The sequence below is a fragment of the Neolamprologus brichardi genome, chromosome 10 (genome assembly GCF_056152115.1).
Source record: "Neolamprologus brichardi isolate AB-2024 chromosome 10, ASM5615211v1, whole genome shotgun sequence".
NCBI lineage: Eukaryota > Metazoa > Chordata > Actinopteri > Cichliformes > Cichlidae > Neolamprologus > Neolamprologus brichardi.
Window position 1 is genome coordinate 8,569,117 of NC_142113.1, and position 22,562 is coordinate 8,591,678.

General features: G+C 42.8%; 1 protein-coding gene across 1 annotated transcript in view; it reads left to right on the top strand.

Annotated features, from left to right (window-relative positions):
• The window catches only part of rnf43 (ring finger protein 43), a 112,508-nt gene that overhangs the window by 69,681 nt on the left and 20,265 nt on the right, over positions 1-22,562 (top strand). Inside the window, exon 2 of the mRNA XM_035911466.2 lies at positions 2,384-2,497. Coding sequence (XP_035767359.1) covers positions 2,384-2,497 — 114 coding nt within the window. The remainder of the gene's footprint in view (positions 1-2,383; positions 2,498-22,562) is intronic.

Consider the following 22,562-nt stretch of genomic DNA (forward strand, 5'->3'; position numbering starts at 1 on the left):
TCCATGCTGTCTTGTTGCCTGCCTTTCTGTTGAGCAGTGGCTGCCATTAAGGAAACATGCAAGGGTCTGAGAATTCACAACAGGCTCTGTTTGTGAGGTCAAGCACACCTGTCATCTTCTAGACGCTTTCACTTCAGTGCATTTAAAAGTGGATGTTGAGTACCACCACACAAAAATGTATACTGTTTTGGTTGCCACTGAAGTGCTAATTAGTCTTTATATTTGACTAGGAAAATGGAAAGTAGCTGCAGCAAAACATGTGAAACAACACATTCATGGAAATAGAGTATATGAACGAACAGATGAGCTTGAAAGTCAGTATTTGGTATGACCACTTTTATTCCCCAACACAGCCTGAACGGTCTTAGACAATCTTTCTTGTCATTTCTTTGAGTAGTCTTCAGGAATGGCTCTTGAAGAACATTCAACATCCCATTCATAGTCTCCATAGGATTTTAGGTTATGAGACATAACATAACAATCCTAGGAGGGAATAGGACAAATGTGGAAGAGAGCCAGAGAATAATAGTAATTAATGATTAAATGCAAAGTGCAGTATAAACACAGAGAGAGTGAAAACAGGCAGGTGGAAAAGAAGAAAGAGAGTGCAAAACTTTACTACTCACACACACACACACACACACACACACACACACACACACACACACACACACAAATCTAAAAAATCTGGATGGATGTTGTTCATTGTGGAATCTGGGATTTGCAGTGCTTTATGGGATGAGTAGTTCCTTCTCTGTTAAAATTACAGTCGTTATGCACACAGTCTTGTACCTTAGTCTTTTTGTTTTATTTCCCTTTATTCTTTTTTATCCAGATCAAAATCTTTGAATCTTTTTATGATTCACCTCCTAGCTGGTTGGCTTGGCTTAAAACATGTGATCCAAGGATTTTGTGAATCATCAGAAGAGAAAATGAATTGGAAATTTACATCTGGAACCGGACCCCTTAAAACAGCGGACAGTGACTATGTTAATGCACTTCTTCTGTCATGTTGTTTGCATCTTAGGCAGACATTTAGCATCAATACTGGTGTTTCTTATGCCAATGATCACAGCCGATATCTCGATAACATTCTGCATTATTTCATTTTAATCCATTGCGTTGAACAGCCGCTGTGATGAAGGTCCACCCCCTGTGTTTTTCTTTTATCCCACCCTGATTCCCCAAGTCTGCTTGCTTTCTTCTCGTCTCTCTCTGTTTCTCTGTTTCACCCTCTGACAGACATGCAACAGCCCTTTGCGGGACATTACGTCATTACGCCAGCTGTTGATGTCACCCTTGGGTCTTTTTAATTTAGGGATTTCCGCTGGGTGAGATGAGGGGGAGCCCCATTACCTCAGCCCACAGCCACATGAAGAGGCCCTCCGTGGCAGAACCAGGCTGGGACGAGCTCGTAGCAGGGCTAGGAAAGGACAGGCCAAGACAGGGCTAGGGAGGAACCCCAGGGACCGGGTGCTGCAGAGTGATTTGTGAACTTTAAGGACCTGTACCTGAGGTGTTATCATTCATGTCATCCAGGCAAATTAGCGATGCTGTTTTCCCGACTGCCGTGCAACTCCCTGTGCCCGTGACAGCATGTCTGTGACTTGCAAGCACTGCTGCGATCCCTTGAGCTCTTAAATGCAGCCTTTCAGCAGCTCAGAATTTCCTTCCTTTCAGAAGGGATCAAATGTTCCACTAAAGATTGACTATCTCTCATTCTTTCAGTCCTCAAGGCTTTAAGTGGGAGTGAATACTGCCATCCATGTCATTGATTTTGTAGGGTGCCAAAGTTTTCCTCTTGATGTCAGCCTGGGTATGGTTTAGGAAGAAACCATTTAATTTAACACATAAAGGCTTCCATAAATTGCAATTGTTGTTCTCTAGTGGTGTGAAAAAGAGCTTTAGCATTTTTGTGCAGACTGTCTTTTAAAGCATCTTTGTGAACATTTCTTTTTCTTTTTTGCTTTTGGTTTGAGGTCACACACTTTAGGTTGTCTTTTGGGTAGATATGGAAAAATGTAGATATGATAACACTGAGTTATTTATCTACTATTTCATTTAAAAAAATGAAATCTAAATTTAAGTAGGCCCTTGTAATGGCAAAACCCCCACCAAACTACACTTGAATATATCAGAAAGCTTTGGTGATTCTGTAATAGTTAATGCCTTAAATTGTCTCTACTGCTTCTGCATGCACTCAGTGTGATTGAGTAATTTTGCCTCATTTACATCATTTCTAAAGAAAGTTCAGTAAGCCGTACATCATTCCCAGATTCATTGTTTGTGTACTTTGTGCTCGTGCTTCTGGAGTGTGCATTGTAGCAAGTACTGCAAAGAAAAAATATTGCTAACCCCTTGCTCTCTCTCCTTTTTTTTGCAGTATCATCCTCTGTCTCTTTGCAACACAAGTGAGGATGAACGACAAGAGAGTGACTTCATCACCATCGTCAAACTGGAGCACAGGGTACATCACTGTCTGCCACTGCCCGACAAGGTATGGATTGCGCACACTGACACACAGGTGGTGTTGAATTTAGCTTTTTTTTGTTTGTTTGTTTGTTTAATGGTCTGAGAAACTCCTCCCTCCGTGACCCCCTTCCTCGTCTCAGACGTGGCAGCAGACAGATCGACCGTACTGCCATTTTGTCTTGCCTCCAGCACCCCTCCCGCTCTCTGACTTTAAAGAGATGATCCTTTATTTGGCAGGAGCCTGATGTTTTGTCCAGTACAGTGATCTTTTTGAGTGAGGGCTTGGACAGGAGGGGGTGGGCTTAGCTCAGCGCTGCTATGTAGCAAGTGGCATCGAGCCCTGGCTTTGGATGTAAGGCTTTCAAGCCCCAGCTGTCACTAGTCAGATCCCAGCCAGCCAACCAGAACCAGACACTGAGTGTTCTCCATTTCTGCTTCTCTCTAATATGAACGCAGCCAGAACTCCATAGAGTCCACTGACAGTGGTTCAGATGTATGTGTAACTTTGACGGAGGTGACCTAAATCTCCCTTGTGTTTAAGCATTCTACCATACACACTGGCTGGCATACCCTGACTTTAAAATAGTGTGATTTAAAACTGTTGCTATTTTTTCCCCTGTTTTTCAAGTGGTGACAAATTAGCAGGCAGGAGTATAGTTAAGCGCCTGCCTTTTTTTAGCTTGTGTTTTCTTTTCCCCTAATTTAAAGCCATGTTTAGGAGCTGCCCGCCGTGGCGACGATGTAGAGACATTCCCACATTCCCCGCTCCTTTCTTCCTCCTCCTGTTTGCTCCTCCGGTGGGAACCAAATCGGAGAAAGAGGGGTGTCATTCCAGGCTGACTGCAGAAAACAGTTCTGATTAAAGCCTTAATGGCAACACTGTGTTGTCGCATAAACAAAACACACTCTCCTCCCTCATGCAAAAGTATCCAAGAACAAAAGGCCGCCGCTTCCGAGTGCTTTCTTCCTCCCTGCAAATCGCCTTTGAGAAGCAAGGGAAAGAGGAAGGAGAGAAGTGTGTGTGTGTGTGTGTTTTGTTTGGCTTGTCTGGAAAGTATGTATTGCACTAAACTCCACTCCAGCCACCTGCATCCTCGTTTTCATAGCACGATTCAAAGCTTTTGGTCTGGTGGATTTATTGGGGATTCAGCATGCAGCTGCTGAGAAGTTTGCTCTTGGCCTTTTGAAGGGATGAATCAGATATTTGGGGATGTGCGGTGCTGGGTCAGCCATGGTCTCTGGATGGGCCTTGTTTACAGCTAAGTCTGAGTGTAAACCCGCCTCGCTGATCTATAGATACTCTGACGGCCGCAGAGGGTTCGGATTGCACCACGCACACTCAGAATAGAGCGTAAAGCAAACAAAGTGACGCTCGAAACCCCGAGGGATAGCATTTCATTGTTATTCCTTGTTTTTATTTTGGTTTTCAGGGATTCTTATATCCAACCTTGCAGGGAGATTTCCTTGTTGATTTGCAGCAGTTCGCGCTGCCTCATTCAGTGCATCGAAACAGCTTGGAAAGTTTCTGCTGTGATACTTCCAGCATTGCTGACCATCTCTCAAATACATTCATGAACTTGTATGACGTGAAGAAGAACGTGTGCCTCTACCTCAGTGATTTAAAGTCTATGTTAAAAGTACAATGCTGTAAAAATCAGGGTCGTTTTCCCTTGATTGTTACTCAGTGCGAAACAAAAACTGATATTGGGAAACCTTGTATGCTCATCTCCATTATGTCATAGGAGTGTGTGACTGACAGACTAAATGAACAAAAAAAGCTGATGTTTTACGGGAATATGTACAAAGGGTGACGAGAGAAACGCAGCAAGGTTCTCTAACGTGGAGGCACTGAAATATAGGAGAGGGTGGTTAGATCCAGAGCTGCACAGGTGGCTGAAGGTGAGTATGAATTTAATCGGTTTAGGCTTACTTGCACGTGGGGGTTAGGGATAGAGTGAGCATCTATCTGAATGGTGGGATGCATGAAAGGTTCCAGATTTCCCAACCTGGTGATTACAGGAATCCAGGAGTGACAGCACGCAGGTGAGTCCCATGAGTAGTAGCGTTTTTCCAGGAGTTTCCAAGCAGGCTTGGTGAATGTTAGTAGGTGCAGCCAGCATCCAGTAGATTACACTGCAGGTGAAGTTAATTGAAAGCGAGAAAACTAGTGAGACAAAAACATTAACAGCGAGAGACAAGGGCTGTATCCCAATTCAGGGTCTGCAGCCTTAAAGTACGCAGCCTTAACGGTCCACAAGGGCCGCGTACTCAAAGACCGCTAAGGCCGGAAGTGAGAGGCTTGTGAAATGGGACGGTCTAGCCTCCGTCGCGTTGCCCAGGTTGCCTAGCAACCATGATACTAACAGCTGGAAACGTTTCATACAGCTTTGTTTGACAGAAATGAAGGAGAAAATCTTTTGTTCATTTGTTTGTTTGTTGCTACATGAGCTTTGATCATTCTGTGTAAGATTAAGGTCAGCTATTGAACGGCGTACATTTTAAAGGCTTTAAAACCAAGTTAGTTCAAACGTCACTAATGTCACATAACTTTGCCGACATGTGGCCAACAGTAATGTTTTAATGTTCTTCGTTAATAAACATTTGCACATAAATAAGTGACATAATATTCAGTACTTACTTAAAGTTTACTCTTTGGGCGCCCCTCATCCGCCGTTTTTTTTCGGCAAAATTATCCACACCCACCGCCGCGCTATGCATTCTGGGATATGTGGGACCACGAAGTCTACACCGCCACATCCTTAAAATTCAGGGAAATGAAGGACGCATTTGAGGGCCGCATTTCGAGCAGCCTTTGAATTGGGACAGCCTTCGTCGTGTCGCTATGACGTAATCGGCCTTAAAATGCAGCCTTTAAGGCTGCAGCCATTGGCTGTATCCCTGAATTGGGTTACAGCCAATGAGACCTCGCTACTACTGTGAGGTAGCTGATGAATTTTTGGGTTTTCATGAGCTGTATGCCAAAATCATCAATGTTAAAACAATAAAAGGCTTGAACTACTTCAGTTGTGTGTAATGAATCTAAAATATATGAAAGTCTAATGTTTATCAGTACATTACAGAAAATAATGCACTTTATCACAATATGCTCATTTTTTGAGAAGGACCTGTATATAAAGAGCCAAGAGCCCCCCACCCCACCCCAAAAAAACAAAAAAACTTCTACATACAGTGACTTCATTATTTGAGACTTTGGCCAAGCAGCGTAACAGTACATATACAACATAAAACAAAGAAAGCTAGAACGAGGTCAATTTCATAAATTATTAAGAATGATTAATTATTATGAATTTTTTTTTAACATTTTAATTGAACTTAGAGATGAGGGTTTTATTCTCAACCCTTATAAACTGAAATATTTTAACAGCTTGTAGGAGTTTTTAGGCCTGACTTCACCTTCTGCCATGTATTGGTTAAAAAATGTTTCTGTAAAATAAAAATAAACTCTGCAACTCTGTTTCAGAGGGTATTCTTCCAACGAGTCTGCCATGCCACACCAGTATTGTTTCTACAGTAGCCCAGATTGGACAAACCAAATACCTTCTTGAGAGGGTTGTTTTTGAATTTGCGTGAGGGTACTACTGTAGGTTCTCATTTTGCAAGGACAGGATGAGGTGAGAGGTATTAAATTGGTTGCAGTATGCAACCTCACCACAAGATACCACTAAATCCCACATGCTGCATTTTTAATAGCTGAAAAGGATTTTCAGTGTAGGCAGAGACAGTGTATTAATGATAAATTGAGCTGTTCTGAATCAGTAAGTTCATTATTAAGTTCGTTATCCCTGCAACACACCTGTTCAATGTGAACCCCACCTCTTGCCCTATGGCAGCTGGGAATGGCTCCAGCCTGCGCCATGACCCCGAATTGGAAAAGTGGAAAAAAATGGATGGATGAACTTTACAAAGTGAACTTAAATATGTTTAATAGAAGTTATAAAAAAGGGGGAAAGCTTTTCCTTTGTACAGTTATGTCCCATCAATCTGTTGCAGCTATTTGCAAATGCCTGAATCAGAACTGTTCACTGCTCCACTGGTTTTGCATCATTGCAAAATGCGAAACAAGCAGAGGCCACAAGCTCTCTCTTCCTGCATGTTGTGCTATGGTAGAAGCAATCTGTTTGCTGTCTGCTTGTTTCACTTTACACTGAAGCCATGGAAAGGCTCTCAGGCTTAAGTCACAGGGCAACACGTGATTCAGAGAAAAGGCACTGCGGTGGTGCCAGGAGTACTAGACTAAACTCCACACCAAGCTTAATTTACTCTGAATAAATGCTGTAATCTGTGCTTTTTGAAAGTGCGGACATTCTCCCACTCAAACTTCACTTCTGTGAAACACGATGAACACGAAGTGGTTTTGTGAAAACAGCTCTTACAGTGATTGAGTTTGGCCCATGTCTGGACTTGTTGACTCTCATAGAAAGCCTTGCTTATTGATTCTGCTCCTCTCAGATGAAAAGGCTTCTTGGCCTGATTGTTCAGTAATCCTGTTTTCTTTAACTGGGGCTTTTATGTGTGTGTGTGTGTGTGTTTGTGTGTGTGTGTGTGTGTGTGTGTGTGTGGATGCGCATTACTAGGCCACATGAATTCAAGTATGTTTTTGCAAATTTTATCTGGCACAAACACAATGCCAGTCAGATGGGTCAAGAGTCAGGTGACACTGACTGTGTTTGTCTAATGTACTGAATCGCCTGGCATCAGTTTGATAATACTGTTTGTGACTGGTGCTCGAAAAATATATGATAGCAACATCGTTCTGTGGATCATTGTGCTTGTCTGTCAGTCTCTCTACTACTTTGGTCTAACTGAAATATGCCAGAGGGCAGCATTAACAATACATTAAATATGTTAATGTTAGGAAGACAACTGGTCTCAAGGGTCTCAAACACGTTGTGAATGGACTGTGCTTATTATTATTGCTTATTAGCATGTTGTGCTAATAAGCAAATGTTGACCTGCTAATATATAAAAATTGGGGTAAACCCATATACTGTAGCTAAAAGATGGATGTAGCCACCACCACAAAATAGTAGAATTTCACTCAGTAAAACCGAAGCACAGATGGACAGTTTGGACAGTTTTAAACCTCATAGCGGGTCATAAAATTTCCCAGATAGTGCAATTAAAATGCCCCAATGACACCAACCCTATAAAAACAGAGGGGACAGTCAGTGGAGGTGAAGCTAGCGACTGTGTAGTTCTTTTCACCTGTATTGTGAGTTAGAAAGTACTGATCTTGTAATTCCAAGTATATCTTTTTTTCTCACTTGGTGGCTTTTAACAAGAGTTAAACTACATGATGTGGATGCAGTTTAAGTGAAGCTTTTGCTGGAGACTAAAGGTGGTTAAGCATATCCTTCCAGTGTAATGGGACGAGCCAAAAGAGCGTTTGTTGTTCTCATATCCAATTTTACTATGGTGCACCTCTGATTTTTCTTGGTATCAGGTGGGATCAGGAGGAATACATTACCATGCATACATACATTAAAATTGGGTGTGCTAGGCTTTTATCCCCTTTAAGTACAATACCGTCCCTGTGATGACTCACTGCCAGTTTGGGAATTCTATAGTGAGCTTTTCTCAGAGGAAACATGTGGGAACTACTGCAACTCAGGTGTACCGACATGAGCATTCACTTTTTTGAATACACTGAAAATGCCATTTTTATTTGTCCTCACAATAATTAATTTAAGTCCGGCAGTGTGTATACTGTATTCACACATGAACGGGAACTAAATGCAGTGCTAAAATGATTTTCTAACTTGAACTCTTTTTATATACAAAAAAAACTCCAAAACATTGCTGACAATCTGAGTAATTAAATATGTACTTGTTATCTTCAGATTGTGACACAAACCTGATCCTGGAAGTTATCCACCACAAATAAATAAAAACTTTAAAAATAACACGCTTTTGCCTGTGGGGAAGAGCGCCTATAAAAATGAACCCTGAACCCTCTCTGTCGCATCATGTTGGTGATCGCAGCAACATGTCTACCTCCAGGCGACAATTAAAGACTTTTTAAGGAGAAGCTGATGTGTGCAGCTGTCGTCCTGGTTACCTCCTGTTTGGAAGGAGGGAAGGAGTTGTAGGAATGGATGGTCCTGAGGGAGAGAAGTTTTAATTGATCTAGGATTTTTCTTTTCTTTTTTTTTATGAGGCTGTGTGAACTGCTTCCAGTGTGTCAGCATAGAGCACGCCCCATGACTTGCAGTAGAGCCGGCGGAATAATAAATCAAAAACGACATGCTTGAAGTGCACAAAACCAAAAAAGGTTTCTGCGGTTATTTTGAAACACCCTGGTGCTTGTTGCACCGAATTTTAAGTGGAAGCACCGTGTATAATTGTGGCTTGATAGTGTGCAAAACTACTGGTGCGAGAAGGCAGCGGATACCTGCAACCTTCGGGTTTCTGTAGAGTCACTGAAGCTGTCAGAGTAGATAGAGAGCTGGCAAGAATCGCTCATGAATAAAGGGGTTTGTGGGATTTTAGGGAGGCTTACATTGGTTCAACTTAACCAACTAAAGTAACCAAGAGCAGATGGATTATGGAACAGATGTGCACAGACTGTGGGACCGAGATTGCGGTGCATCATAGGCTGCTGTCTCCTTATTTACATCCAGGCTTCTGCTCCTCCTGCTATCTATACTAAGTCACCAGGACACCTGGAGCAGTGCTTTCACACCTATCACCAACAATAAAATACAGCCTTTTGATTTGTTATATTTAATAAGAGGTAGATAAGCCACAGAGTCCAAAAGATTTTTTGCTAGCAAGCTCTGCATGTGTTTAGTCTGCTCTAAAGCTATTAACATGTTTAACACGGGGTATATGGAGTTGACTCACTTTTGGAGGCAGCCTAAATTGACATCAGAGAAACTGAAATTTTTGTCAATTTCTGCAGTTTGCTGATCGGGAAAGGTAAATAAAATATGAGAATAAATAAATTTTCTTCATGTTTTCGGTGCTTACAGACTTACTAGTAAGTGCTTGTTATATTAAGCTATTTTTCTGTGTTCTGTTCAAAGAAAATATGTATATGTTTTTTGAGCAAAGACGTTGGCTGGAAGTGCAGTGGCAGCTGCCTTTATCTGCTTTTACTTTGGCAGCCGAGTCTAACATCTCCAGCTCATCTGAGACAAGTTTTTCTGTGTTCTGTTCGCAGAAAAATGGGATAGAATATTAAAAAAGTTACATTTGGGTCGTAATGACCACTGAAGTTTGGTTTGCTTATGGGACTCAGTCACCAGCATTAGAACTTCAGTTCTGTTGCTATTGAGGGATTTCATAAAGAATTGGTGACAGTATAATGCCATAAACACTCCTCTTGTGTCCTGAACTTTCAGACCAGGAAGTGTAGTCTCAGTAAAAGGAAGCATTTTGAAAACAAGGGAAATCCACTAATGGAGGAATGAGTTGTGGTTTCTGTCTCCTTGTGTGTTATTCTCTGTAGGGGTCAACGCTGACTTCGGGCGTATATGTTTTTTGAGCAAAGACGTTGGCTGGAAGTGCAGTGGCAGCTGCCTTTATCTGCTTTTACTTTGGCAGCCGAGTCTAACATCTCCAGCTCATCTGAGACAAGTCGAGGAGGAGTAACACAGAGGAACATCTGGAAAAAAGAGGATATTTCAGCTTTTGAGAGTAAATGCAAAAAGCAGCAGGTACACAATGGACATTTTGGCTGGTATGAAATGCGTCATCGTTAGCAGACTTCTGGATTTGCTTTGATTTCTCTCCCATGAAAATTCATTATTTGCCTGTCTGTGCCAGACAGTTGCTCGGTTGCCTTCAAAGGGATAAACTATGACTTTTCTGTTTCCTTCTTCAGCTACTCAAAGCTGGATACCAACTTTTGCAACCTTGGCCATACATTACAAGCCGACCGGCAAGGACTGTGCACCTCTTAAACCTGTTGCATGCAGCTTAAATTTTTGTCTTTTATTCTTTGAAGCACACAAAAACACCGACAGCGTCACATTTTTACTGCTTCCAGTTTGAGATAAACTCTAAATCACAACATAAAAAGTCTGGAAACCACACGGGGACAGTTCAAAATCAGTTTTTCAGTTGTCAATGCAAAAGACATGGGCCTGTTTTTTCCTGTTATCCTTAGGGTAATATTCCATCAGCTCATTGTGAGATAGGTTTACAAGGCTTTGATCATTTCATCTTTAATGTGAGTGCTTCAAAAGTAATATAGAATTAGCTTTGGGCTTATCTCCAACAAGACTCCCTTTTATCAGGCAGCACAGTGAAAGGGTGGCCTTGTTACTGTGCAGTCTTGCACTGTTAAACATCTCAAATATTTCTCCAGTTTTGACTGTTCGCCTTTTCAGGTACACCACACGCACAAACCCACACTGCACTCTATCCGATTCTTTAGTTTTTGAAATGATGGGATTTTTAAAAAGTGACTACGTTCCTGTCTTTGTGACCCAGATGCCTCCGTTTTCTCCTCCCTTTTCCCCATTGCTAAAGTTAGGCCATGTCTTTGTTCACCACATCACTGTGCAGATAAATCAGTAGGAAGTATTTAGTTTTGAGTCCGCTGCCGTCTTTTAGGTCAGTGCACTCATTACTGTGGTCATGATGTAATTTGTACTTTGATTAGCCCGTCTCCAAGGATTTCATTTATTTTGTCTTTGAGACAGATGGTGTTCTGACTGCGTTGCTATTTGCCTGAGCCACAGTCCTCTGTCTCTCGTTCCTTTCATGATAATGCAAATGTTAAACACTCGCAGGGCTTTTAATAAGGCCAAACAATGGGCACCTTTGTCAGGCCGTTCCTTTAATCCACCTACACAAGCAGAATCATGACTCCACTGCCCCCCTCCTCCAAACTGTGTTAACATCAGCTGCAGTTGGCTTTCTTAGTATGGTGTTGTTTCAACACAGGAAGAAAGGTTTTGTTTGCACCTGCGTACTAACTGCGTCTGTATGAAATGAACTATGTCAGACCATGTGACGTAGACACATTCCAGTTATTGGTTGTGTTAACAATCAAGAATTGGCTAAAATGGACAGGATGTACACAGTTTTTCCATAATAAAACATTTTCAAAATTTGGGGGGTTTATTGCCATAATATCAAAGTAAATAAGCTATTCGGGAAAGTAAATGCTCAAAAAATTTTATGATATTGTTGATACCAATAATGTTGCAAAGTTGCTGAAAAAAACAGTGTTGTTAGTCGGCTGCAGATGAAGCTGCTAGTTTGCAACTGGTGTTGTCCTTTTGACAGTAAATTGAACCTGTAGACTGTATATAAAAGATGGAGCTACTGTGACTTAATTGGTTGAATTTCACTAATCAAAACCTGAACATAAACGTCTTGGAATGTCTGTGCTTCAAATTTTCTACCTATAGGGTTGATATAAAGGTAAAAAAGTATGCATAGAGGCCATTTGAAGATTTGTAGTTTTTGGGACTTACTGGCGCTTTGTTTAGTCACACATGGTGCAGTTTGGGTGAAGCGCACACTGCCAGACAACGATTTATGTTGCATTTAGATGCCAACTGGTTAGTCATGTGCACTAGCTAGTTTTTTGGGATACAAGTGAGCACCATTAACATTTGAAAATGAAAACCCTGCATCATTTAACCTGTAATTTTTCTACAGAAAATCACACTCTTCTGTTTGTAGTTTTGCACAGCAGAATAAACAATTCTACAGCTACAGGTTGAACGTGCATAGCTTCTGATTCTGTGACTTGACAGTGACTGCTCTGTCAAAAAAAGGCAGACATGTCACTTGTACTTCATCCTTTTTCTTATAAAGCATAATCTTTGAGTTTGTCTGCATGATAGATTGTGTTATTTTGCACCTTTGAAGTGGTTAAGCATGACATTTTAGAGGACAACACTATGCTTTTTTCCAGTATAAAGCACTGTCATTTTGGTCTGTGCACCCTTCCTTTTTGCAGAGCCATACTCAGGCACGCTCTCTGAGTAAATGGTCAGCAACTGTACGATAGGACAAGGGAGGAAGCCGAAAACAAATTCTGAGAGGGCAAATCTGCAGCCGTTCCAAGGACAGGAAAATACTTTGATAAGGGAACATGGACAATGAGTCCATGGCTGGACTCATTAGCCTAACATTTAAATGTTGTATTTATACTGTTCTGTTATACTGTGCCGTCAGTGCTGGTGCTTCCTCACTGTTACCTGAAAGAAATTTCCACCTGAGGTTGCCGTCTGGTTAGTATTCTACACACAAGGTGGGATATGTGGACAGGGGAGTAGCAGTATCTATACTGTTTAGTGGTGCACTTTAATGCAAGTTTCTGTCCATCAGGGTGACAGATTAGAAAGCTCTGGAACAAGCCTTAATTGTGTGTGTGTTTGTGTGTGTGTTGGGGGTGGTGGCGGGGGTGGGGGGGCTTTGTGGGCTGCCTAACAATGAAAAGAATACTTCAGGTTTCCCTACTTAATGGGAAAGTGCATTCCTTTTTTCTTTGTCACCACTTCAAAAACAGGTGGTGTGCTTTACATTTCACAGTCACGTGTGGATTTTGAAATGGTGATTTGGTCGCCTGCGAGAGGCTGAAAACACTTGTTCAAGTGAGCAGGTGGGACAAAAAAAGGACATCAGGGCATGGTACGGATTAGGTCCTCTAATCTTACCTGGGAACGGTATGAAAATGGGCTGGATTTTTAGTCAGACACTTTTGACTTCTTAATTAATCAAGGAAGTCTGCAGATACGTGAAAGCTGAGTAGTTGTTTAAATTGGTGCCGCATTGGGAAGCAAGCGGGAAGAATTTCATGCATATTACTGTCTGCAGGTACCTGGAAATTTTAGCTTGACAACAAGAAAAGTCTGAGGTTAGACATTCTCACAGATGTCAGCATTGTTGCTGCTCAGCTCAGTTCACCGTTGTCATCACCTCTGCCACAGAGGTGCGAGTAATTCGCCTGCCTGCCTGTTGCCTGCTGCTCTCTCCCCGCTGGTTCTCTCACATCTTGTCGGCTTTCTAAGACGATGCCAGCGTTGCTAAGCTAAACACCGACCCTCCCTCCCAACATGCACATAAGATCTGGAAGATGTTCTGTTTGCTTTTAGCTGCGATGTGCTTTGAGTGGCCACCGATTAGCAGCTTGTTGTCTCACTTTCTCACTTTCCTGCCCTTCCTATTTTCGCTCCCCTCATTGAAATGATAGAGGGGCTGTGTCCTGGCCCGGCTTGGTTACTGTAGGCATGTGGTGCTAACACAACCTTTGTGGTCCAGTTGGAGTTTGTCATTAATGGCACCGCAAAACTTTTGTACCCAAACAGTGAGATGTCCATAGAGATACACCGCTCTAAAATAGGAACAGGTGGATTCTCGAATATTTGTGGATGTGTGAGGATTGTAAAATATGTCCCTCTTAGCAGGGTCTGCCTAATATTCCTGACTTATATTTCTATGAAAAGTGGAAATGCAGACTTGGTTGCTCTTTTACATGTTACACAGAGGGAAATGGGGACAAACTTCGCTAAGTATTACTCACATAAGCAAGTCTTTAACCCTAAATACTTGGTGCATGTGTAGCGCCTCTACTCAGGACCAGTACACTCTCACTTCAAATAGAGACCCTAGACATCTTACTAGGTTCAGAAGGAGGTTTTGTTTTGGAGACTCACAAAAGGAGTTGGCTTGGAAGTGAATAACTGGGACCTTTATTGCCTCAGTACCATTTATATACATATACAACACAATAACCCAAATTGCACACTAATAGTGCATTTTAAAAGTGAATACATGTAAAACAAAACAATAAAGACATTTAAATGGAAGATTTATACTGAACTGTATCAGAGCTCTTTGGAATGAATGAAACAGATTAAAGTGTTCCCGTTGTGAAGTTTGAATTGTCCAGTCTGAATTGTCCTTTAAAGTCGTTGAAAACCCAAACAGGTGTACTGTAGGGGAATTGTCAGTGTACAAACCCTCTTATCCGGGTAGGAAAAGTAGTGCATAGGGCTTATCTGAAATCCAGGGTTGCTTGAATCAGTTTCTCAGACAAATCCCACAATCCGATCGCATGGCTGGCCACACCATTTCACGATCATCCAGGATCTCATTTGGGCTGTTCTCGCCGTCAGTGGTTCTCCAGAATTCTTCTAGTAGGTCAAAAAAACCAATCTACACAAACAGTGCAGAACAATCAATTTCTTTCCCATTTTGTGTTCTTAACATGAGCTCATTAACTTCTTTTTTAAATGTATTAATCACAAATGGCATTCCCTTTAGCTTTACCAAGTTACAAGAGTTACAGTAACTTGCTTGTACCAGTATAAACAATTTTATCAAAATATCACAACAAAGAACATCAGCAGCTTAAACAGTAATGTAAACAGTCATAGCAATGAAAATGACATTCATCCTTAAGGCTTACAAACAAATGTAACTTAATTCAGTGCAAATACTATTAAACTTGAAATATGCTCATATCTATTAAGACATAACCATTCTAATATAAACAGAGCTAGTGCTTCTACTTGAATAGCTCCCCGATCGGAATATGGCTTCGGTGGGGTGGCTAACAGCTATTAGCAGCTAGCATCGCATCTAGCATCGGCATCGTTTAGCTCAAAGCATTCAACACTTATAACACACTGTAAAGAACAACAGGAGAAGTAAAACAACACGCCAGATTCTCATAGCTCCCGATTGGTTTTTGTTCAAAGGTTTCTGAGCTGAATCGGCTAGTAAAATACATTATCTAACTTAACAGGTAGCTAACAAAAGCACTTGACTCACCGGGATTTCCAGACACAAATAACTTGACAGACGTTATTCTCTATGTGGTCAGAGTTCGGGGCCTAATAAAAGAGTACCTTATTAGCATTTATACATAAAACAATCTGGTCTCATTAACCGGGTTGCAGTATTGCATACCAAGATACTTTTTCCACGCGCTCCGACACGTACTTGACCGCCATCAGAGGAAAAATCTCACAGGAAGAGACAGGTAATACTTCCTGCGCACTAGACGCAAGGTTGTCAAAACACAAGACTGCATCACAGCACCCCCTTGTGGCAATAACAGGCTATAGCCTTAGATTACAAAAAGGGATTTTGCAGCCCTGTATTTCACATGGGTTACACCCTCCCCCTTTGACCCAGCATGAGCCCCTTCATGCGTCACGCTGTGGTCTACAGATGAACTCTCATAGTCACCTATTGTATAAAGTGCTTGGTTAAAGCTCTCTATGAGGCTCTGCGCAAAGGAAATTAAGGGATTTCCCAACTCAGGATAATGGAAGCGCCCTGGTGGTCGACGTGTCCTTTCCGACTTACGAACATGGTCATTTTTTTCTGCACTTTCAACAGTTTCCTTATGCTCCAAAGCTACCTCAGGGGTTTGTGGGTTCAGATCAATGGTTTCCATAGCTATAGGAGCCTCTACCTCAATGGACGGTACATCAATGCTGTCTTCGGCCACAGCTGATTTTTGATTAGTCATAGTTGGTAAAGTTACATCGTCTTCAGTAGGGAGTTGCTCAGCCACAACATCTGGCTCCTCTCCTTCAGCTACTTCAGGAGATACCCCTACAGGCTCTGCAGGCAGCAAAGGGGAGCTGCCTCTGCAAGGCTCATCCTGAGGCTGAGGGTTTACACAGTCTGCTGGCATAGCCGGTATACAACTACCCTCCGATACTGTTTTTCCTGTTTGCTGTCGTCTCTTCGGGATTTCAAACACCTGAACCAACTTTCCAGGAATGACAGAAGACTGCCTAGGATAGACAGGTGAGTCATCTTCAGATTCTGATTGCTCCTCCAGTAACAGAGGCTGACTGCGCCTCGTTCTTGGCCTGCAACTCTTTGGCTTGACCTGGTCAACTTCCTCAGCTTCAGATAAGTCACCACAAGGGAGTAAGAGATCCCTGTGAAGAGTTCGAATAGGACCATCTCCATTCATAGGCTGTACAACATACACAGGTAGGTCTACCATCTTTTCCACCACTCTGTACATGGTTGACTCCCACTTATCTGCAAGTTTGTGTTTATTTCGAAGTCGCAGGTTGCGCACTAGCACTTGATCACCTTTCTCCAAGGTTGACTCCCTGACAGTTTTGTCAAAACGGCGTTTATTACGTTCAGCAACCTTTTGAGAGTTTTTGGCAGCGATCTGATAGCTCTCTTGAAGGCGAGCCTTCAGAGCTCTCACATACTGAGAGTGAGATGTAGGAGAGCCATCTTTAACTGGCAGGCAGAATGCAATATCCACGGGAAGCCTCGGCTGGCGACCAAACATTAACTCATATGGGCTAAACCCGGTGGTCTCGTTCTTGGTGCAATTATAGGCGTGAGTTAGTGGTTTCACATAATCGCGCCAATGAGTTTTCTCTTTGTCTCGTAGAGTTCCTAACATGCCAAGAAGAGTTCGGTTGAACCGTTCAACTGGGTTTCCCCGTGGATGATAAGGACTGGTGCGCACCTTCGTGATACCAGCTAGGGCACAGAGCTCTTTAATGAGTTGGGACTCAAAATCCCTGCCCTGATCACTAAGCAGGCGCTCAGGAAAACCATAATGCACCAGAAACTGCTCCCAAAGACACTTCGCAACTGTTGTAGCTTTTTGGTCTTTTGTTGGCATAGCAACAGCATATTTGGTGAAATGATCAGTTATGACCAGAATGTCTTTGGTGTTGTGACTGTCAGGCTCCAAGGATAAATAGTCCATGCATACCAGTTCCATGGGACGGGTTGTTTGAATACTCACAAGAGGTGCTGCTCTTTCAGGAAGGGTCTTCCTTCTAACACAACGTCCGCAAGACTTAATCTTTCTCTCTACATCAGTTGCCATTTTAGGCCAATAAAATCTTGACCTAACCAAGTCGAGGGTTCTTTCCAAACCCATATGCCCCATGTCGTCATGAAGGCAAGTGAGAATGGTGGACCTTAAAGACTCAGGGACGACAAGCTGAAAGGTGACATTTTCACCTGATTTGCGGGTTCTGTAGAGGAGACCATTTTTCAGTTCCAACCGTTTCCACTCTTTGAGCATTAGTTTAAGCTCTAAGGATGCAGAGTTAGGATTGGAATTTGCTTCACCTCCATTTTCTAACATGTTGACCACATACCCAATAATTGGGTCAGACCTCTGATGTTGTTGGAGTTCTACTTCACTATAGGTAGGTATGACAGAACAACCTAATGTTCCATCATCTGCGTAGACGTCTGGCACCGCATCAGTGTGTAGAGCAAGGGACTCTACCAAAGTGATAGAAGGTAGGCTATTGTCAGATTCACTTAAGAGATGACGGTGGCACAAGACACTGAATGTGTCAGCTGTCACATCTTGTCTGTTGGGAGATGAAGAGAGATGATGGGAAGCAAAGCGTTTCATTCGCTCTTTTTCTTCAAGAGAAGCATAGTCATCATCCACAGTATCATGTGGCCGCCTAGAGAGGCCATCTGCATCTTGATTGCTCTTACCAGCACGATACTTAATATTAAAGTCGAAGGTGGAGAGAGCGGCCAACCAGCGATAGCTGGCAGCATCAAGCTTGGCTGACTTCAAAACATAGGTCAATGGGTTGTTGTCCGTTAAAACCGTGAATGTGTTCCCGTAGAGATAATCTTGGAACTTCTCTACAATGGACCACTTTAATGCAAGAAATTCCAGTTTATGAGCTGGATACCGCTTTTCACTGGGTGAAAGTCCTCTACTTGCGTAGGCAATAACCCTCACTTCACCATCCTGTTCTTGATACAAGGCTGCCCCTAGCCCAGAGGTGCTCGCATCAGTATGAAGGATGTATGGTAATTTTGGGTTAGCATATCCAAGCACTGGAGCTGACGTCAGTTTCTCTATGATTACCTCAAAAGCTTCCTGACAAGCAGGGGTCCAACGGCTGGAAAGAGGCTCTTTAGGGTTCAAGTATCCACTAGGACCGGGTGTCACCTTTCTGCCCTTCCTGTATGGTGGGTAGCCTTTGGTAAGATCATTCAGGGGTTTGACAATTTTTGAATAGTCCTTCACAAACCGTCGATAGTACCCTGCAAAGCCTAGGAAAGACTTGAGGTCACTGAGCGTCTGGGGTCTTGGCCAGGTTTTGAGAGCTCTGACCTTCTCAGGATCAGTCTCTACACCTTTGGTAGACACGATGTGTCCTAGGTATCGCACTGAACTTTGGAAAAAGGAGCACTTTTTGGGAGAAAGTTTCAACCCATATTCTCTCAGTTGCTGAAGGACACGTAGAAGCCTGGTTTCATGTTCCTCCAAAGTGCTGGAGAACACGATGATGTCATCTATGAACACCAGAACTTCTTTCAGATTGAGGCTGCCCATACACCGTTCCATTAAGCGCTGGAAGGTGCTGGGAGCGTTGGTGATCCCCTGGGGCATACGGTTAAACTCGTAAAATCCCAAAGGGCACACAAAAGCTGTCTTGGGCTTATCACATTCCTCCATCTCAATCTGGTAATAACCAGACTTGAGATCCATTACTGAAAACCATTTGGACCCAGCAAGGGCTGAGAAAGCCTCTTCAAGGTTTGGAAGTGCGTACGCATCTCGTATTGTTAACGCATTGAGCTTACGATAATCAATACAAAGACGGACCTCTCCATTCTTCTTTTTAACCACCACAATCGGTGAAGCATAAGGGGACTCTGATTCACGGATTACTCCTGCATCAAGGAGTGCTTGCAAGTGCTTCCTCACAGCTTCATAATCATTTGGGTGGATTGGCCTGGACTTTTGCTTAAAGGGTGCTTCGTCCTTTAAGTTTATGTGATGTTTCACTTTAGATACATGTCCAAGATCCAAATCATGCTGGGCAAAAACATCAGCATAGGCACTTAGACGCTGGGTAACCCTCTCTTTCCACTCCTGCGGGAGGGGAGAATTGCCAAAGTCAAATGTCAAATCTGGGTGAGCAGGTTCATCAACTGGCTGTGCAGTAACATTACAACATTTCACAGTGTCATCATTTTTGGTTGAAATGGGTGATTCGTCATATATCTTTGCAGGACTATGGAGCTCTGCAATGACACACCTAGAAGGCAGTGTTATGTCATGCTCAGTTTCATTTCTCACCCATATAGGTAACCTATGAGGATGCTGCTTGGGCAAAGTGACAAGACAGCACTCCACAAAAATTCCCCCTGGTAAGGTGGATGTTGTTGGCTGCTCTACAATGGCACATTCACCAACACTGCTGGATCTGACACAGCCTTCAAGGAGGACTCTCCCTTGAGCTGGTACTACATGTTGCACCTTGCCCTTAAGAGTTACAAAGCCATCGTTTCCGGCTAGGTTTATCTCTCTCCTGACCTTGAGTGTACGGAGGATCTGCCTGTAGCCATAGACTGGCGACAAATCATTGGGATCTTTACCTTGACAATATTCGTCGTACAGAACATCAAGTGCATTTGTCCCAATCAACACAGGCAGGTCACAGTTAGAGCGTAGGTCAGGTACTACTAAAGCAAGGCTAGAAACCTCAGGCTCAGTTTCAATAAAGCTTTTTGGAAATTTAAGGCTGATGGGTATGTATCCCAAGTAAGGAACATTTTGGCCACTAGCAGCCTCAACATCCAGGCCACTGATAGGCTGAATGGGATGTTCTGAAAGATTGGTGTTGTAAAATGAAGCGGATACTGTGGTCACTTGAGACCCAGTGTCAAGGAGACAACTGCAATTGACTCCCGACACGGTAACATTTGCTGTACATTTCTGTCCTACAAGTCCCTTGGGTAACCTAATCTGGGGTCGTGCTGCACGAGAGAGAGAAGATGCTTTGCTCTGAGGTTCCGGTTTGGGACGTTCATGATTACTTTCAGTTCCTGGTAGTCCCTCCCCAGAAACTGATTTTAGTTTAAAGCTGACATATTTTGTTCCTCCCAGACTTGTAGTTTTTGGTTGAACTCCTTACGTTTCATTTCAACTAGTTCAGGGTTTGGTTCATTGCTGCAAGAGGGAGCAATATGACCATCCTCGCCGCACCTGAAGCAGTACCATGGGCGTGGCTTCTTAGTGAGCTTAGTCTCGCTTGGGTCAGATTTCTCTTTAGGAAGAATCTTAAACTTAGGTTTGGTTTTCTTATTTGGCTTGTCAGGGTTCTGGCTTGAACTGTCAATAGCTGATGCTTTTAGTGAAGCCACTTGGGCTTGTAGCTTTGCAAGTTTCCTTTCTAACTTATGTGCATCATAAGGCACTAGCCTATCATTAACAGCTGATACGTCTGTATCATCAGTGACATACTCTCCTACTTCAAGGGAGTTCAAATGTGCCTTAGGCTTAGAAATGCCTAAGTGCTGTTTCATTCGGCTGGACTTTGCCGCTTGCCGGTCCTCCTCAGTACGTAGCATGAGGAGCAACTCTGGAAATGAAGGTGGCTTGTCCCTCTTCTGCTCAAGCTGCAAGGTTGTGATCAAGCTGTTGTTCCAGCAACCTCTACAAAACTGTTTAAGCAGTTGGCGATCTGAATCATTTGTAGTGATGCCACCTCTTTTAATGACTTTGCTCAGGGTTATCTGCAACCGCTGTAAATAGGCAGAAGGCTTTTCACCTGAGTTCTGGTTTGTGCTCAGGAATTTGGCAAAAAGCTCATCCCCATCATCAACAGTACCATACGCCGAGTCAAGAAGGCTGAGATAGTTATGGGGAGAAGCGTTAGGACCAAGGTGCTTTACAATGTTAGCAGCTGGTGGAAGAAGGCTCTCAACTATTTTCCTTACCATATGTTTGTCAGATATGGTACAATCTGTGAGGTGGAATTCAACATTGTTGCGCCACGTATCATAATCAGCTTCGAAAGTAGAGCAAGGGGTTTTCCCCGAGAAGGGCCTGAGCTTTGCATGACCTTGAGAAGGCATTTCATTGTTCTTAATGACATGCTCAACTACTACTCTCTGTACTTCAGGTGTAGTGAGCTGTTCAGGTGGTAAGTAGATAGTGGTTTTTCTGTGCGAGGCAGTCACTTCTACACTTGGAGAGGATGAGTGAGAGTCATGCTCAGGCAAGTGGGTTAAATCACTAACAGGACTTTGATGCTCTATGATGGCTGGTTCATCTTGGTCTGTGTCACTAGAGAGCTGTAGATTCTGATTAGGCACTGTTACATTTGGTCCAACTGTGGGGTTACTCTCAGTGGACTTCTTCATTCTGGCCAGCTCATCTAGCAAAACCCTCTCAAAATCTGCACCACTCAGTTTAGCAAGCCCTTTCAGTTCAGTTAGGTAAGAATGGGTTAAACATGAACCCCTGTCTGCAGCATACAGCGCAGACAGAAGCTGGATATGATGGACAACACTTGGGTTACGGCTTTGTCTTTTGCAAGGCAAGCTATCCTTAAGGAACTGGACTGGTTCACCTGATTGGAACTCCACAATGGCTGTGTTTTTAAACTGTGCCTCTGTGCTAGTTACTTTGATTACTCTTCCAATAGAACCAAACTGCCCTAAGTAATCAATAACCTCATTGTCAACCTCATCACCTGTTAACCCTCCTACTAGGACAGAGTTAGGTACTTTGACACTTTCACTTTGGATTACATCCATGTTGTCTTATTGCTCCAACCAGAATGTCATGGACAAATGTAATGATTTGACCCAAATGGCATGAAAGCACCAGTTGCTCAACTTCCAAAAATAAAGGGAATTAAACCTCCTGGCTGGCTCGCCACGTATTGTGTAGCGCCTCTACTCAGGACCAGTACACTCTCACTTCAAATAGAGACCCTAGACATCTTACTAGGTTCAGAAGGAGGTTTTGTTTTGGAGACTCACAAAAGGAGTTGGCTTGGAAGTGAATAACTGGGACCTTTATTGCCTCAGTACCATTTATATACATATACAACACAATAACCCAAATTGCACACTAATAGTGCATTTTAAAAGTGAATACATGTAAAACAAAACAATAAAGACATTTAAATGGAAGATTTATACTGAACTGTATCAGAGCTCTTTGGAATGAATGAAACAGATTAAAGTGTTCCCGTTGTGAAGTTTGAATTGTCCAGTCTGAATTGTCCTTTAAAGTCGTTGAAAACCCAAACAGGTGTACTGTAGGGGAATTGTCAGTGTACAAACCCTCTTATCCGGGTAGGAAAAGTAGTGCATAGGGCTTATCTGAA